General features: G+C 55.9%; 3 protein-coding genes across 3 annotated transcripts; 1 reads left to right on the top strand and 2 right to left on the bottom strand.

Moving 5' to 3' along the window:
- Nucleotides 1–1,240: 1,240 nt before the first annotated feature.
- On the bottom strand, nt 1,241–3,787 carry CSUI_003736 (uncharacterized protein). Its single transcript, XM_068063931.1, has 3 exons — nt 3,059–3,787; nt 2,094–2,328; nt 1,241–1,387 (listed from the first exon to the last, which is right to left on the bottom strand). Exons 1-2 carry the CDS (start codon nt 3,203–3,205, stop codon nt 2,107–2,109), a joined length of 369 nt encoding a protein of 122 aa, XP_067924091.1. The 5' UTR covers nt 3,206–3,787; the 3' UTR covers nt 1,241–1,387; nt 2,094–2,106.
- CSUI_003737 (40s ribosomal protein s29) lies at nt 3,029–4,333 on the top strand. Its single transcript, XM_068063932.1, has 3 exons — nt 3,029–3,433; nt 3,893–3,992; nt 4,302–4,333. The coding sequence occupies exons 1-3, from the start codon at nt 3,204–3,206 to the stop codon at nt 4,308–4,310; spliced, it is 339 nt and encodes a 112-aa protein (XP_067924092.1). The 5' UTR covers nt 3,029–3,203; the 3' UTR covers nt 4,311–4,333.
- A 588-nt stretch (nt 4,334–4,921) lies between these two features.
- CSUI_003738 (tetratricopeptide repeat-containing protein) lies at nt 4,922–16,653 on the bottom strand (the record flags this gene model as incomplete). Its single annotated transcript, XM_068063933.1, has 15 exons — nt 15,507–16,653; nt 14,520–14,652; nt 13,766–14,065; nt 12,776–13,027; nt 12,007–12,363; nt 11,275–11,561; nt 10,864–11,112; nt 10,663–10,768; nt 9,930–10,191; nt 9,009–9,622; nt 8,400–8,860; nt 7,563–7,888; nt 6,686–6,956; nt 5,455–6,268; nt 4,922–5,104 (listed from the first exon to the last, which is right to left on the bottom strand). Exons 1-15 carry the CDS (start codon nt 15,782–15,784, stop codon nt 4,922–4,924), a joined length of 4,893 nt encoding a protein of 1,630 aa, XP_067924093.1. The 5' UTR covers nt 15,785–16,653.
- Nucleotides 16,654–17,061: the final 408 nt, after the last annotated feature.

Genomic DNA, 17,061 nt, shown 5'->3' on the forward strand with positions numbered 1-17,061 from the left:
CCCAATGTCATCATCGTTTCGGCAGCCTGTTCGCTCACCACGATCCTATCGTCGGTACACGAATACATCCAAGGCACAACTGCCCCCACCGCAGCCCGTACATGAAGACGCGGAGACGAGACACCAAGCGTACCCAGCACGTGCGGATCTACCTGCTCGCGGGAAACACCAGCAGGCTCATTCATATAATGACGAAACCCATCACCGGGGGAGAAGCTTCAGCTAGGAGCGAAAGTTGGTCTTCACTTGCCCGGGCAGCGACCTCGCCGCCGCTGCAGTAAGGTGAACTATGTACTCATCCTCGACTCTCTCCCTCGGGGAAAACAACAGATCACATGTGGTGCACCGCACGAAACTCAAAGCTTAATGGACGTCCCACAACCAGAAGACAGCTGCTCTGGAAAAATAAAGACCCGCCTACCTCTCCGCGTCTTGTCACCGCGTGAGGAGCGGCCTGGCTCTGTCAGGCCCGTGTATGCAGCCCGGCGAACTATGTTTCATCCCGGGCTTTCTCCGGACGAACGGCTAGTGAGTGTGACAGACGAGCTATGAATGTGCCTTGATTGCTAGGTCCATCCGAGGTTTCCACACGAGACACCCTATGGTGCCCTGTCGACTGCACATACGCCTTTCGGTTCGGCGAAGACTACGGTCATTCTGAAGAATGGACGAAGAGCACGGTCGTAAGAACAGACCAAACAGTATACAACCACAGCTAAGGGGACAGAGCAGTCATCACGGGGAAGCGTGTGCTCGAACGCCGTTTCCGGAGGCGGAGCGCTGCAATAAGGACCGAAGCGATCAACTCTGTGTCGCAGCACGAGGGTGAACTCTAGTCGAGCTGTTTGCCCGCTAGAAGTCAAATACTCAGACCATCCTTCTACAGGCTTGAGACTGACGGCCCGGCCCTGCACGGGGCAGGCAAGGGGTTGTCTGCGATCGTGTCTCCGTCGATGTCGAAGGCGTTGCCACGCCTGGAAAGTGACTGATGATGTCTGTGCAGGGAAACGCGAAGACAGTTCGATTTTGCACAAAGGTCACAGTTCAGGAGGCGTTAACAGGGGATGCAAACACACTCAAATGATTAATATCTCCAAGCCGTCCACTCGAGCTTGTACGACTGTGCACTGCTGTCGGAAAGGGTGACCTCTCCTGCGCTGGCCCGAACCTGGAGCTCTCCCTTTCACCACGCAAAACCTCGTGCCCGGACGCAGCGGGTGACAGAAAAAAGACTAAGATAACGAGTGTTTATCGGTTGGCTTTGGCAACGCGTTCAATCTCATCCTTCTTCTTGATGGCGTAAGAGTTCGACGACTCTTTGGCGCAGTTCATGATTTCGTCGGCCAAACACTCCGCAATCGTCTTGATGTTGCGAAACGCTGCTAATCTGCGAAGACCAGTCAGCAAAACACAAGCAAAACACTCCGTACGCGCGAGTGCCAATCTGCCTCATCAGTACAAATGTCCTCGCCGGCCTATCGCTCTCACGATTGTAAGCCGTCCAGTTCCAAATGCATGAAATAAAGTGCAGCACTCGTACACAAGCATGCAAGCACCACTACTACCCAAAATGATCGACTGGACTGCATATACTTCGTACCGGGCACCGGTGCAGATGAGGTAGATGGCTTGATTCACACGTCGGAGAGGTGACACGTCAACAGCTTGTCGACGGACTACACCCGCAGAGCCGATACGCGTGCTGTCTTCACGGGGACCACCGTTCTCCACCGCGGTCACGAAGACCTGGACTGGGTTCTTGTCTGTCATCAGATGGATGATTTCAAACGCATGACGGACAATCCGAACGCAGAGTGTCTTTTTGCCATTGTTCCTGACGCACAGACACCGGGCAACCAAAAGGAAAACCGTGGCGACGCAGAACTGCACTGGCAGTCGAAGTACTAAGCTGTGAAGGCAACAAACGATGCGTGGTTTCCCACGAACAAGCAGAAACACTTCGACTGTGGCAGGGGTCCCGTCGAAGAGGAAGTCCAGGAGTCTCGAAGAGCGAAAGCGTTGGAACACGGCGCACCCCGAAAAATCACACAGCTCTGCCAACAAGTATCAACATGCATAAACAGAACACGCACCTTCCGTGCATCATCATCGAGTTGACCAAACGCTCGACAATAGGGCAGAGGGCCTTTCGGAAACGCTTCTTCTGGTAACGTCCCGAGGTGTGAGGGACAAAAACACATGCCTTGTCTTTGACAGCGAGATAGTCCACAAGGGACAAGTCGCTGACGTTGACGTCGTCGTACGACCAACGGCCGAAAAGCTTCGCTTCCGCTGCCATATTTGCTGCGTTGTACTGCCGCCCGAATCCTGAGCAGGAGACGCACAACGCAACATATTAGACCGCATAATGACACGTTTCTAATGCAGCTGCGCACTACGCCATTCCCCTCCAGAGAGACTAGTGGGCGACTATCTGGTCGACGAGACTCAGATCCGACGCAAGATCGATGCGATGAGGAATCGCCAACCAGAGTCGCTCAGAGTAGTGACACGACCTGCTGTGGGAGACGTTGTGTCTAGATGAACACGGCCCACAGACGTTGGCACTTGCAACGCGCAAGAAACAAGGGCGCCCCTGGGGCACCTGATAGTGGGCACAACGGCTAGAGCCCGTACCGATTTATGCCCAATGATGGGAGCCAATGATACAGCAACGCACCCGCGGTCAAAATGCAGGACACACCTTGAACAGACAAAAAGAAAGTGACGAAACATACATAGCTTGCGCTGACGAAGGAGACAAGTCGACCGTTGAGCCGACCCTGACTGCACTGGCTGTTACCACTTTCCGTCCACCCAGACTGCCGCAACCTAACCGGGGGGGCGGAAAGGACCCCGACAAGCCGGGACAGCGCCGCAACAAAGACGAACTAAGTCACTACGCCTCCACAAAGACGCACGCAAACGGGCTATTTATAACGTTAACTTTCTCCCCTCCTTCTGAGAGAGATTGTCACCCCACGCGCGACCATGAGAGAGGTGTGGAGCAGCCCAACAAACGAGGAATGTGCTCAGATCTGCTTCCGACAGAACTTACAGGTTGCTTCCGCAGCGGGGGTAAAGTCCTGCCTACAAAGAAACCATTTCTCTGTGAAGGAACGACGCGAGGCGACGGTTTTTCATGCATCACCCTGTCGCCAGCAGAGGATTCCCCACGTTTGAAGAGCAGATCGGCGCTCCGCATGCAGTTACGCTCCAACGCGTGCGCCCGGCGGGCGGATGACGTGCGGGTACGCCTGTGCGAGGGGGATTTACGCTACGCTGTACACGGAACCGGACGCAACGTAGTTGTTCGCTTTTCATCTCCATTTCTCCTTGCTTTACCGCGCTGCTTCCTGCTCGTCTCCGGCTTCAAGATGACGAACCTTTTCAACACTCGACCAAAGAAGTTCGGACCCGGCAGCCGCCAGTGGTGGGTACTGTCCTTTATCCCTGTCGACAGAAGCAGATCCCTCTAGCTTTGTGTGGGAAACCGGATTGAAGTTGACTTTTCCCGGTAGTCTTTCACAGCAGTGCAGGTTGTTGCCTTTGTGGGGGCTGTCCCGACAGATATGCGAAACGTGTGGGACCGCCCGAGAGGCCGTTTAAGTCCAGAAAGTCGTAGCACGTCTCTGTAGGGGCGCTGTCACCCAGACATCCCTTAAGTCAACCAGACAAGGCAGAGAAGCCGCTGAAGAAAGCATCAACAGACGCTTCACGTATAGGTTGGTGCGTACAGCTGCGGCGGCACAGCCTGGCGTCCTAGGCGCACCGTTCACTCTGAAGCCGGGACAGGCGTAATCGTGGTACTGGCGTCGTGAGAGCTGGTGGCTGACACCCCGCGTCTATCGCTTTCGACCAGCTTTTGTTCTTTCGTTCTTTTCTCGTGCAGCCGGGTGTGCTTCAACAGACATGGGATGGTGCGCAAGTACGGACTTATGATGTGCCGTCAATGCTTCCGAGAGCGGGCTGGCCAGATTGGATTCGTGAAGGTAAGCATTGCTACACCGGTGGGCGGGCGAGCACAGTGCAACTGTGGTTCGGCGGCCTGTCAGGAAGTGTAGCACTCGTCGGAAGGCGAGCGTCACCGGGATGGCTGGTGCCGGCTGCCCACCTTCGTGTGCCTTGTGCGTGCTGGACATCCGTCCGTCCCAAATGCTAGAAGTATCTTTGTCGCGTGCACGGCCAGCAGCCGGACGTGGGATCTCCGTCGAGACGAGCGCCATTCCTTGTCCCGACAGAAGCGTCACCTCCATCTGTTGAGGGGTGGCAAGCCTGCGCGTGTTGTGCTGTTGATGCAGTATCGATAAGGAGATTCCGGGCAGTCGAAGCTTCGTGAATGGTGGGAGAAGGCGCTTGTGGCGCAACAGATGTTCTGGTTGTGTGTCTCTTTTTGTGAGCCTATTAGTGGGCCCCGGCCTATGCAAACTTGATCAGTCAATGTCCCCTCGGAAGTCTTATCACACGGAAATCCGCGTGAGGAGCCCCCCGTGTATGTGCACACCCGGCCTCCCGAAGACCGTACACGCCACACTTCGCTTCCATCGGAGAGTACGGTCCCCGAACCGCAAGCTGCTAGTCGCATGGCACACCTGCCGCTCACCTATTTCGTTAGGTACGCGCGATTCATTCTGTGCAGTTGCACGCCACCGAGGGATTGTTCACCGCAGAAACGGCAGCAGCCCCACGCAAGTGTGGTACAGATTGTCGAGTATGTTTTTGAGAAACCCGGTTCTCCGCAGACAACCCAGTAACCCCTAGGAAACAGGGCCAGAAACCCAGTCAGAAGTTGAAGGCGAGGATATGTGCATCCCAGCGAGTTTGCTTTCCGACAGCTGCGGGGAAGGCCCCAAGTGGAAGTCGGGGGCCGTCCTTAGTAGATCCGTTTGCCGCGGCTTCGCGCCAGTGCGGCACCAGTTCGTTACGGGCGTAAATCTCGTCGAGCCTTCTCGAGTACTGCCTTGCGGATCCGAGGAAAGTCCGGCCTCTGCCGCAGAACTAAGTGACAGATTGTGATAGCCTTGACAGGCTGTTTAGACTGCAGAAGATTTTCGGCCAGCCGGAACCCCACACTAAGGTCTCTCTGCTGTGAGAGCGCCCATGCCTGCACACACACGGCATGGGCAGTCCATGGTTAGTTCTTGAGGAGGCAGCGAGTTGTTCGGAGCCATTAGAGTTGCCGCTTAACCCGAAAATGTGACGGAAGGGCGTATGTCCCGCCGCACTACCACTATGGCAGAGTGCACAGCATAGGATATTGGATTTCGAGGTAGCTCAGGGCATACCAGGTCTATCACACGGTTGCCAGCGGTCGGTAAGGCGTCTGCAGCGGTTTCATACGCATAGATGGCAGGAGCGGTTCCCGGGTCAGTCTAGCGCCATATCCCAAGCAGCCAGGGTACCAAACATCAGCAGCGGCTCTGACGAAGACGTGACGGGACGACTGCATCCTACCTTAGCGTAGTATCCTGATGCTTGCTCGTGATGCCCGCGTTTCTCGGAGATGATACCGAGAAGTTCCCATGCTCGAGCACACCCACGATTCCGGTCGCACGACAAGGAGAGAAGAGGCATGGCGCTGTCGAGCTTGCCAGACTGGATATAAAGCTCGGCGAGAAGCAGACACGCTCGTTCTGTCTCGATATCAGTCGACCTTTCTGTACCTTTCCTGGCTATATCGTAGATCCGTTTCAAGTGTGTCTTCGCCTTGGATGTCTGCCGCATGACAAGAAGCGTCTCGGCTGCAGCCAACAACAACGGAACCTCATCCCGATGCCTTACCAGCAGGTCGCCTAAAGCCTTCAAAGCAGTATCTAGTTTCTCTTTCTCTCGCGAGAACGCCAGCGCCTCTAGGCGCCACGCGAGTATCCTCAGCTTAATCTCACTAGGCGTCCCTGCCAGATTCCACTCGTGGATAAGCTTCTCGGCTTCTTTGATAGCAGCAGTGCTTGTACTGCGGTTCGCGATCCCCATGGAAAGTTCCTCGCCATCACCAGGTTTCGTTGAAGGCGTGTCCCCATCAGTTGACCAGCTTTCTTTTGAGCCAAGTTTAAAAACCAGCCGTGGCCCGGCGTTTGTCCCGTCGAGCGATCCTGTTGAAAAGGAGCGCAGGGAGAAAGTTGGGCGCCCATAGAATGACTCAATGGTGATTCGATCGTCCAGGCTAAGGCACACCTCTATCATATGCCTGGTGCTCTCCTGCATGAAGTTCGGGTGCCGACGCGAGATGCTCAGTTGGTGGAGAGCATCGCGGGGGTTCCGCCGCCATCTGCAAGGTAACAAACAAAACGTGACCGGTCAAAATCAGACACAACATATACGCTGGGAGGTAAAGAACGTGTGTCTTTCTAGGCACAGCGAGAGGAGCACGCAAACAGCAATGCGTCGTCTTTTCTTTTGTTTCGGCAACAACTGCCTGTCTGGGTAGCGCGCGCTGCGGCGCCTGAAGCTTCCAAGCGCACCTGCTTCCCCGAGCAACCCGTCCTTGCTGTCCGAGGTTGCGCGTGTCAGAGAAGACTGCAGCTTCTGCGTTAGTCCATATTGGGGTGCTCGCATCAGAACGGTTCCCACTTTCTTCTGAGAACCCTGAACTACGTTCCACTAGAAGATGGTGTGGTATTCCCGAGCGGGCGACTGGTGTCACGAAAGCTCTACGAGGAGAGCAGCTGTGGCACGCGCTGCCCACCTGTTGATGATGCCAAGGCAATAGCACGTTCCTGCCTCAAAGTCCGGACCACTATTGTACTGTTTAACCTCTTCGATAGCAGCGACTATCGCAGCCGAGTTGTCCGCCAATAGTCCTTGTTTCCGCATGACGACCAATGCGTCTCCTAGTGCCTTGAAGTGTGGTGGATCCAGTTTCAGTAGAGATAAACAGTGGTTGAGGAGGTCCGAAGGCTCGTGTTTAAAGTCTTCTGACAGTGCGGCCGCGACAATTTCTGACTTCAGGACAGATGCTGAGGAACAAGCCACACCGCATTGTGGAATCAGCAACTGTTTAGTGGCTGGCCACACAAGGGTGGACACGCCTGCTACTGCCCCTCAACAGACCGGGTCGTGGAGTGCCCAGCAGAAGCGAAACGCTGAGGACATAGCCTTTCTCGCTGACAGAACGATAGAAATCTGGCCAATGCAACGGGGACCACCCCGGACTGCGACGGCGATGGACCGGGTGCCGCTTCAAGCGAGGGGAGTCGTGACGGAAACAAGCATCTTGAAGCATGCTATCTTCTACACTCTTCAAGTTAGGTTAACCATGAGACATGAGCCAGGTGCGCGCCCCGGGGACTTCGGGTATCCGGTAAGGCAACCCGGGGCGAGTTGCTTCGGGCTCGGCGACGCACGCAAGGAGGCGTTTGCCGCGCCTGTCCGTGGGAAGGCCACTGAAGGGGGTGGCGGTCGGAGGGGGACGTCAGCGCATGAAGAAATGCTAGACTTGAAGTTCTTGAAGAACTGCAAGGTCGACGGGCGGGCGCCGATGCCTATGCCTACTCCACTCGGTGCTGGTCACACTTTGGGCCCCATGATGCCATGAAATATGTCGGTGTCGCAAGAGAGGGTACCTCCTTCATTGGCAGGGTCAATTTTCTGAACGGCGGAGAGATACCGTTCAGTGGAGTCTAGGTCTCCGTGCCGCAGGCGAATCCTAGCCAATGCTAAGAGAGGCGCCGTCCGGACAGGATCAAGTTCCAAAGCTTCCTCGAAACACCTAGCTGCGTGGATTTCTTGTCCCCGCCGTTCCTCCATGATTCTGCCGAGCTGACATGCGATATCCGCGCCCAATCGCCTAAGTCGGCACCCGAGCTCGTCGTTCGCGAACTCCCGCTTCGCCTGGCTTTCGAGGCATCCTTTGACGGAAGCACGGCAGCGATGGAGAGTCTGAAGTGCTCTGACGACATCCACTCATTGAGTTGAAGTAAAGGTTTCAAGTAAGTAGTGCCAAACATGCAACGATGTCGTGTCAGACGTGACAGGCAGCCAGAATAGGGAACAGGGCTATACCACAGCAACAGTTAGCAGCAACTGATTCCGCGTACACCGTAAGGAGCACCGCCAGGTCTCAGCTGTCCACTGTGAACGGCAGTCTCCACACGGATGGAGACAGCCTGAAGAGTGCCTCATCAGCGGCGCGAAAGGCCTGACTAGGGCTCCAGCAACCGTCCTTTTAGTCGTACGTGAATACATGGTTTTCGGCGGGATCCTTGACACCTCGGATGCGCAGTACGCGCCGGCAAGTGACGGAGCGTCCTGTTCATTTAGTTCCGCGGAAGTGCAAAAACGCTATCAAAAGCCCGCTGTAGTTCCTCAGCCGACTCCTGCAAGGCTGCACCAGGCACGGTCACGGGCCGTCCCGGGGTGTGTGGGTCACTAGTGAAAGTCAGCGTGCGGATGCCGCTCACTTTTCCTCTGTCTCGGTTTCTTCATCTCGGACAGACTGAGAAGCTGCTTGCGCCAGTAAGGCCTTGACTTTCAGAAGAAGAGTGGGAAGCTTCGAGCATAGAACATCCGGGTTGTCGTGGCCGACAGCTTCACTTTCGCACGCCGAAGCGATGTCGATTGCCTCCTGCCATCTCCGTAGACGTAGAAGCAAGGCGGTGAGGCCGTGCCGCAGACTCAGATCGTCTGGCCGCTGACGCAGCTGTTCTTTGGCAAACGTACTGGCTCGCTCGTACTGATGAGTTCTGATGAGAGCTTGCACTGTCAGTGGCATCCAGCAAAGGACAAGCAGCGGACGTGCCATCAGCGTGGAGATGAACTTGCGCAGCCCGCAGCTCGCCAACTGTGGGAGGGCGCGCGCCGCCCACCGGACCTGCACAAATGGCTCTGCCTTGCCACACCGAGGCGTTTTCGTTGGGATTCGCTGCTAGTACCCAGGCCCAGGCGCCTATTATAGTGCTCCTCCGCCTAGAGCAATGTGGTTCTAGGAGGGCGCGGAAAAAATACTGATCACGCTTTGGTGTAACTTCGCAAGAAGGGAGCCGTTCTGGAGACTCACAGATATGACTAACGGTCTTGAGGTCTCCCGGGCGCAAGCTCAAGGCCTTCTCGAACGCTTCCACAGCCCCATTTGGCTCGTGAATCCTCAGAAAAGCTTTGCCGACTGCGAAGAAGTTTTCTGATGTCGGCTGCACGTCAGCTACGTCTTTGAAACAGAGCACAAAACGTGCCTTATCTTTCTTCTCTTTGAGAAAGATATTCGCAAGCGTTTTCTGCGCCGCAATATAGAAAGGTGTGGTCGGAGGTATGCTCCCCAACAGACGCATTGAGGCCGAAATGTCTCCAGCTTCTGCGGCAAGGCCCGCCTTGGCCAAAACAAGCCGACCTGCCAAAGGCCCCCGAGAGAATTTTTCCGACGCTTCCTGCAGTATCCGACGAGCTTCGCCTGCTCGGTTGCATTTTGAAGCTGATGCCGCCATCAGACAATACGCTTCAATGCGCTCTAGGTCAGTGACTTTGAAGCACAGGTCACTAGGGCGACCGGCGAACACTCCTTCGTGCTGTCCTCTCCCCGCGGAACCCTGGGCCTCTACGGACAGCTGGGCCGGGAAAGAGGTCAGCTTCAGGGCTTCTACGAGTGTCGACCGGGCAGTCTCAAATTCCTTTGCTTGTAGGTGGAGCTTGGCTGCGACCGCATGCAAGTATGATACGCACTACACAGACCAAGCGTACGTGCCTACCGAACTCTGAAGGGAGGGGTGACACCCAGCACACGCTCAGCGAAGTTTCGCCCTAGAGGGCAGCAGCTGATCCTGAAGCGGCGCTGAGACGTCCTCTTTTCTGCACGACCTGTGTATGCCCTACACGGCTGCGACTACTTTCCCGCGTACTTGACTTCCCAAACTTCCTCACTACGGTGTAGCCTTTTCTGCCGGGGTCAAATGAATAGTTCAAGGGCTCCGAACCGGCTCTCGGTTGTTGCCTTCACACACCTTTGACTATGTGGTAGCTAAGTTGGCTTTTCAGCCGCAAGTCCAGGCAGAGTGCTTTTTCCAAGTGATCAAGGCCCTCAGAAGCCTGTCCTGACAGCTGAGCAAGGCGTGCCTGCAAGAGGCGGAAGTGGGCGGCGAGCTCGGCTGTCGATGCAGGGAGACCGTTGCTGTCGTTGAATGTTGGAGAAGAAAGCGCGTCTATCAGGACGCGCCGAGCACTTACGAAATCCCCTTGCAGCAGTCTGACGCGCGCCATGAGTGCCTGTCAACAACAACCCATGACGCTCTGCGGGTAAGCTCGTGTACACGTGTAACGCGCACGAGTGGTCAAGCCACCCTCTGGCAGACACAAGCAAAGCTTCCCCCCGTACCCGAGCAGGAGTGTGTTGCTCGCTCGGAGAAGAGTTCGAGAGCTAGGGCCGGCAGGGTTTTTTCCTTTTTGGACATCCTGAGGCAAATGAAGCAAAACGTTTGCACTCTTGCCTTGTGATGCTTTCCGGAAAAGACCGCGACGAATATGTAGCTGCCAGCCGTCTCCTTTCTGGGAGTTCTGTACCAAGATGCAGATACTTCCTGTTTCCCTATACACGCGCGAGCAAGAATCCATTATTGTATTTTAGCTCGTTCAGTAATGTTGCTTGCTATACGTCTTCGGGGGGAAGCCGACATCCACGAGAATGCAGTGCGCGGGAGGAGGTTACTTTTCCCAGGAAATCTGCCTCGTCTCTGTTACTGAAGTGGCTGTGGCGCTCGAAGCCCCATGGGATTGACGTGAAGGAGGAGAGGATTTGTACGTGCTCATATTTTCTCTTGCAAGTTCTAAAGTTGGACCAGCTGTCCTGTGAAGAAAAGGGCGGGGGCGCGGCGACTGGAGCCTCAAGGATTCCCTCTAGCGCACGGACAAACAAAACATGATACCGAGCTGCGCAGTGACCTGCGGCAATAGTCTTGGACGCGGCGCCAGCTATACACGCCTTCGGAGTCGCCGTCCCAGTTCCTCGGTCCTGTGGCTACCACTGTGAGGGAAGCCCCAACCTTAGAAATCCAGTGGCCAGGAAAGTACTGGCAAAGGGTCTCCAGGATTGAAGCGGCCTTCGATAACCCGGATTGCGCAATGACTGACTCTCCTACGGGTGCTGCGGCCATCAGGAGTCCAGTTTCCAGCTTGACAAAGCATTTTCCGCTTACAGAAACACACGCAATAAGAGCAACCGCATGAGAGAACGGGCGACTCCGGGCGCTATGCTGACGGGAGGCCCGGCGCAATCGAAGGACATATCCGTGTGGCAACAGCAAAATTTTTGCAGACGAGAGCTCGGCCTTTGCAAACAGATCAAGTGCTTACTCAGATTTCGCCGGTTGCAAGGCTTTCACGAGCGCCGAGTACGATGCCACATCCGCAAGGAAGCAGGCAGTTTGGAGGAGTACGCCGGCGTTGAGAGCAATAAAACAGCTGCAGCCGTGGAAAGTTTGGAATCTTCGAAGTATCATGGTCGCTGCCCCGTATGCAGTCGCTACGGCTGCCTCGAGCATAGCGGCTGTTTCCTGCCCGTTCACATCTACCGATAGACCCTCGTAAACTCTGCTCCTGGCTAGAAGCAAGCAATGCCGTGGAGAAAGTCTGTCGCCTGACTGAAAAAGGGACACACATGCGCAAGGAGGGGATTGAAGGTGGCAAGGCGCCCTGCGTAAGAGTCAAACATCGCAGCCAAGTTTCCGTTTGAACTATAAGTCGTATAAGCCTTCCATATCTCAAGAAAAGAGCGCTGCCGCTTGATTCTGTTCGCTGTCGCTCTGCTGCCGAGAGCCTGACTGTGCTCACTTCTGAAACGAAGCTGTCAACCTGAATTTTGATGGCCCGCTTTTGCCGACAGCCTATCGCCAAGGCCTAAGAGCTCTAGAGCTTACGACAGGGAGAAACGGAGTGCTTGGGAGGGCTTGCCGCCCCCGTCTGTCGACCTGTCTGCCGCGGTTTAAGTGTTCGTAGCCGTACTTTCAGCCAATGAAATGGCGCCGAATCTCAACGGCGGCTATCGTTCTTTCCTGCTCGAAGCGCTAATTAACTCCGAAGGCTTACAGCATGGTCCGTGGCACGGTCGAGGGCACGATGGCAGTCCTGGAGCTTGCGTTCCTCCAACAGACATGCTGCGAGCCCCACTGAGGCTCCATAATGGTCTGGGGAAAGGTTTTCGGCTTTCAAGAAGGCGGCTTTGGCCTGCTGGGTCGCTCCCAGAGAAAGTTCTGCAAAGCCTGCTTCGACAAGAACATCTGCTTGAAGCATGCCTCTCCTCTTGTCTGACGTCCCCTGGGCCCGTAGTCGGTCCGCTGCACCCTGGAGCCAGCTGCAGATCGTTTGAACGGAGCTGTCGTGGCCCTCCAGTAATGGGAGGAACAACCGGGCGCTCTCAAGCCACAGATGGAAACTGAGCGGCTCCTGAAAACAGCATTCCGACATGGTCGGCGGCCGGAACACATTGTTCTTAGACACTGGATTCCGACCTCGACAGACAGTGGTAGCGGCTTCCATACGGCTCTGAGTGACACGTACTCTTCCGTCATCTGGTAGGTCCCGCTAATCTCACGACCAGAACCTCCGTGCTCAGTTTCGCTGAGGAGTGGGGGGCAGAATATAAGACCAAGGGCAGCCGCGCGGAAATAAAGCTCCAGGAGGGCTTCCTAGCTGGCCCCGGGGCTCTTGCTTTCTGTCAATCATAGCGGCCTGCCCCGCACGTGTGCGCCCGAATCGAAGACTGAGCAGGGACGCCGAAGGGCGGGTGGGACTAAGTCCGCCTGCTAAGAGCGGCAGGAAGAGGAGGCGGAGTCAGACCCCCGCCCGTGCATCGCACCTGAACAGCAAGCAACCGCGTGAACGCACTAAGTTGCCGGCCAGCCTCGTCAACGTCGCCCTTCTGGGACAACGTGAAAAGAAGCAGTAGCTTGTGACTGTCGAGGTCGTCTTCCTCCGCTTTCAAAACCTTTCGCGCAACAATAGCTGCTTCACCCCAGCGGCGTAGACATAGAAGCACTTCGCTGTACAGAACGGAGGCCGGCCAGTACCACGCGTAGTGCCGCATTGCCTCCTGTAGTGCTTCTTGTGCCTGAGGGGTGAACAGCAGGGCCAACCAAAGAGCGTGGCTCCAGCGCCAGTGGACGATCGTGGGTTTGACAGTGAGCGACGACCAGCTCGCCCACGAGCAGCGGTCAATTCGACCCGCTGGGTGCCAGGCGGCTTCTCGTCTTCTGAGCCCCTGCCTCCTCTCCTGTCGACAGGATTGATGCTAGCATAAGCCGGTGTTTATTTACTCTGCCGCTCAGCTCTCCTGCTGCTACGAAACTGACTTCCAGTGGCCAGGAGAGGTGTGCCAAGATGCCTCTCTGCCGCAGTCCTAGGCGGGAGCAAGAATCTAGACGCTCGCCTTCCTAGTACAAAACGTCACGACGACGCTCGCCGTCGCTTGGAAAACGCATCACGAGCGACGAGAAACTCAGAGTGCTCTGTTCCTCCGAACCCCGACCTTCACCGGCAGAACAAAGACGCTCATCGACCACCTGCGATACCGTTTGATCTAAACTACGTCCCTCAGTAACGCGTATCTTCGCACCCTAGTTAGTTGTGCGAGGGGCAAGAGGTTGGAAAACTGGGGCTGGCCGTTGTGACAAGTGCCCGGCAGCTTCGCCAGACCCCGGCAACCAGAAACCAACCCGGGATTGACTGTACCCGGCGCATGCCGTACTTGCGGAGTAACACGCCAGCTGAAGCCGTCAGCTCCTACTCATATTAGGTCTTAGGTCCCCGCCGATGGCGGCACAAGACACGGTTAGGTGACTCTGCTTACCGCAGTCCAGGAGCGATCGCAGATATGCATAGTCGCCTTGGCTACTATCGTGGGAGGTGATGGAACATCTGCGCTCCCGAGGAGTCTGCCTTTGTCGTACGCCCTCTTGAACGCCTGTTCGCACGCAGACCAGATCGCTGCTCCTTCTCCGCTGCTTCGGACCTTAGACTCGGAGACTGGTGCGCCCAAGGGCCCACCAGGCTCCGAGTCTTCGGTGCCACCTCGCCAGCTCCGGCACACAAGAGAAAGATGAATCAATCCCTCCAACTCGTACGACTGCTCTGTTGGGGAACTGATATCCTATTAGTCACAGGGACACGGGAGAAACAGAAGCGAAAACCCGACACACCTCATCTCCCCTGGAGAAAGCCGCTACTACGAACCAGCACCCCAAACGAGCCGGAGCGGTTCAACGGCGAACCAGACCGGTAGGTAGAGCTGGTGGCTTTCACACCGCGGCGCTGATCTGTACAGTTCGAAGGGGAGATCCTTGACGCACTCCCCCTGCGGGAAAGCATAAAGAAGAGTCGCGCTCTCGCCTGCTTATGCGCTGGACACTTCGAGGTTTCTCAGTAAATCTCATGTCGTTTGAGAAAAACCTCTCAGAATAGGGGAAGGACACACGCCTACACTTGAGTACTCCAAATCGTGTCCCGTACGACTACGTTCGGAGGCGAGGCGGCGGTCTCTGGACATGCTGCAAAGGTTTTCGTGCTTGAAGCCGCACCGCATGGCTGTTCGACTGCTTCCTTACAGTAAGCAACGATGCCGCCTTTTCCTGTTGTCCCACGTACAGGAAAAAGCGAGACGCAATGACCAATGCAGCATCGCTTGCCGACTTCTTCTCTCCTAGCGCTTTTCGCCTAAGCTCATCTGACCTCACGTGGCTGCCACAACGAACACAAGCGAAGAACTGTGACCAGGTTGTAGAGAGTCAAGCCATTTTTTCCGGGGGCTCAGATTTATGAGCGGCTGTTTTGGTTACTTCTACTGGTATAATACGAGACTCAGAGGAGGCGCCATGTTCTAGGGGTGCATGCGAGCTTAAGCACTTCCATCTTGGAGATACTCTGAGACATCCCCATTTCTGAGCGCTTGTGAGGACCTCTCACGGCGGGCGCGTGACTTTCTATGTTCTCACTGCTAAATAGGCGGAGGCAGGCTGCGTCCACAACCAGTGTAACGTGCATCTTCGGTGGACCTCAGAAGGGGTAGCGGAGTATGTGTTGGCAGCTGTTCCGGCTGTCAGAACAAAACAATGAAGCTTTTAGGACGAATCCGAACGTGCTAGAGTGCATTGTCATTCAGGCGTAAACCAGGTGGCCCTTCTCAGCTGTCCACGGGAAAACACCCGCGGGTCTCGGCAAAGATAAAGGTGGAGGGGCACCTGCTCTGCTCAAAAAGCACCACTCCAGTAGTAGCAGAAGCCTAGAAATCAACTAGTTGGAGACCGTGACTCTTCGTCTCCTGACTGGGACGGCCCTGGCAACGTACTGTATTTACTTGGAGTGCTAGTCTGGGTCAATTAAAGCGCTGGCACGCTCTTGCTGAGGTACAGTGCTAACACCCCTGGCGTGCACGCTCCGCAGAACCCCCACGAGTAACTAGCACGGCTGCCACACTATTGCACGGGTGATGGCCTCTTGTCTGAAGAAACTGTGAGGCCTCGCTTTTGTTGGCGAAGGTTGTCGGATGCTTGTCAACGCTGCGACTCTCAAGCAGGGTCGCTCCCCTCCCATACCTAGGCTCAGGCCGCCCTGAGAGCGGCGAGTAGTACGCCAGCGCAGCCGCAGCTGCGTAGGACACATTTTTCTTTGTCAGCAGAGTCTCCAGCTTCTGCTCTGCCTCCTGAAAGTTGCCCTCCTCCGCCAATGCGAAAGAATGCCAGAACAAAATTTCTCCACTAAACTTCACTGTCAGCTCTCGCAGGCAAACTCGCTGCATGCGTCGGTACTGACGCCGCTGAGCCAGAAAGTACAAGATGTGACAGACCGGGGCCTCCGCATTCCCCTCCGCCATACTGTACTCGGAAGCTCCAGGCGGGATTTTTCACAAGATTTACGAGGAAGTGCAACGCGGGCGTCTCGATCGCTCAAAACCCGAGGCGTAGGAGACGTCTTCGACTGAGCACTTCGAACACATGGTGCAACCACGAGTCACGAGACTGTGGCTCACTTGGAGCAAAACGTAAAGCCGGTAAAAGGAGGAGAATCAATCTTGGAGAGTGGACTACTGGCGTTCGCAGCTGCAGACCACAGACGTGAGCGCAGTCCTTGCCTACGGGGTTTAAACGAACGCCTCACTAGGACGATGCCTGTTTGCCTCCTCCGCCAGATCGCCGTCTGACAAAAAAAAACTTGAGGAAGGTGGAGAAAGTGCTCGCAAACTTTCAAAGGGGGAGGCCGGGCGTCCCCGTTTACACTACGGAGAGGCGACAAAGCGAAAACCGCTCCGCAGGAGTCAACTTCACCGGGGGAAGGCACCACAAAGAGCGGTCGCTCCGAAGGCCCTCTCGTACTCAACTCCGCCCCACCTCTTTCCTGGGTCCCAGCTTGAATCAAAACAAGGGAAACGTTCAGGTGTTGCTAACGAGTCGAGAGCGCCACCGAGGACTGTCCGTGGCCGTCGCACCCCGCCCGACCACGGACCGCTGCAAACAGATTTTAGGTACAGCTGCCGGAGCCTTTGATTCGATGACGACAAAAGCGTCGAAGCTCATGCGGAAGAACTCCTTTCGATATGAGATAGGAAAGAAGCCGAAGCGAAACCAGCCGGCGAACATGTGTACGATAGACGCAAGCGCTACACGTGAGAAAATACGCAGGGATATGCTGCAGGGACTGGCATGCACGCTGACGGCTGCCGCAGGCTCAGTCGTTGGCTCAACCCCCCTGTCAACGTACCAAGTGATTCTTTTACGAAGCGGAGGCCTGTGAAAAACAGCTCACGGTGTGAGTGGGGACAGCGCTGAAGGGTCTGGGCGATAGGCGGCAACAGCGCCCTGTTCGAGTCGAAGCAGCACTGTGGGGCCTGAGCCGTAGACGCGCACAACTAACAAGGCATAAGCTGGACAATCTGTCTCTGTCGCCAGGTCTCCTCGTCCTCACCATCGTGCCGTACTGGACGCGGAAAAGCTGATCTCCCCATTGGTGGCAGCAGTAAACCGCCATAGAGGTGCCCGGTACTGTATACAACAGAGCAGCCGTGTCACACCTCACGAGAAACGAAAGCTGAGCCGTGTCCACGATGCCCGCTTCTATACAGATATGACAGGCTGTCACAAGTGGTAAAGGAAC

Source organism: Cystoisospora suis, assembly GCF_002600585.1.
Source record: "Cystoisospora suis strain Wien I chromosome Unknown contig_1687, whole genome shotgun sequence".
In the NCBI taxonomy this organism is placed as follows: domain Eukaryota; phylum Apicomplexa; class Conoidasida; order Eucoccidiorida; family Sarcocystidae; genus Cystoisospora; species Cystoisospora suis.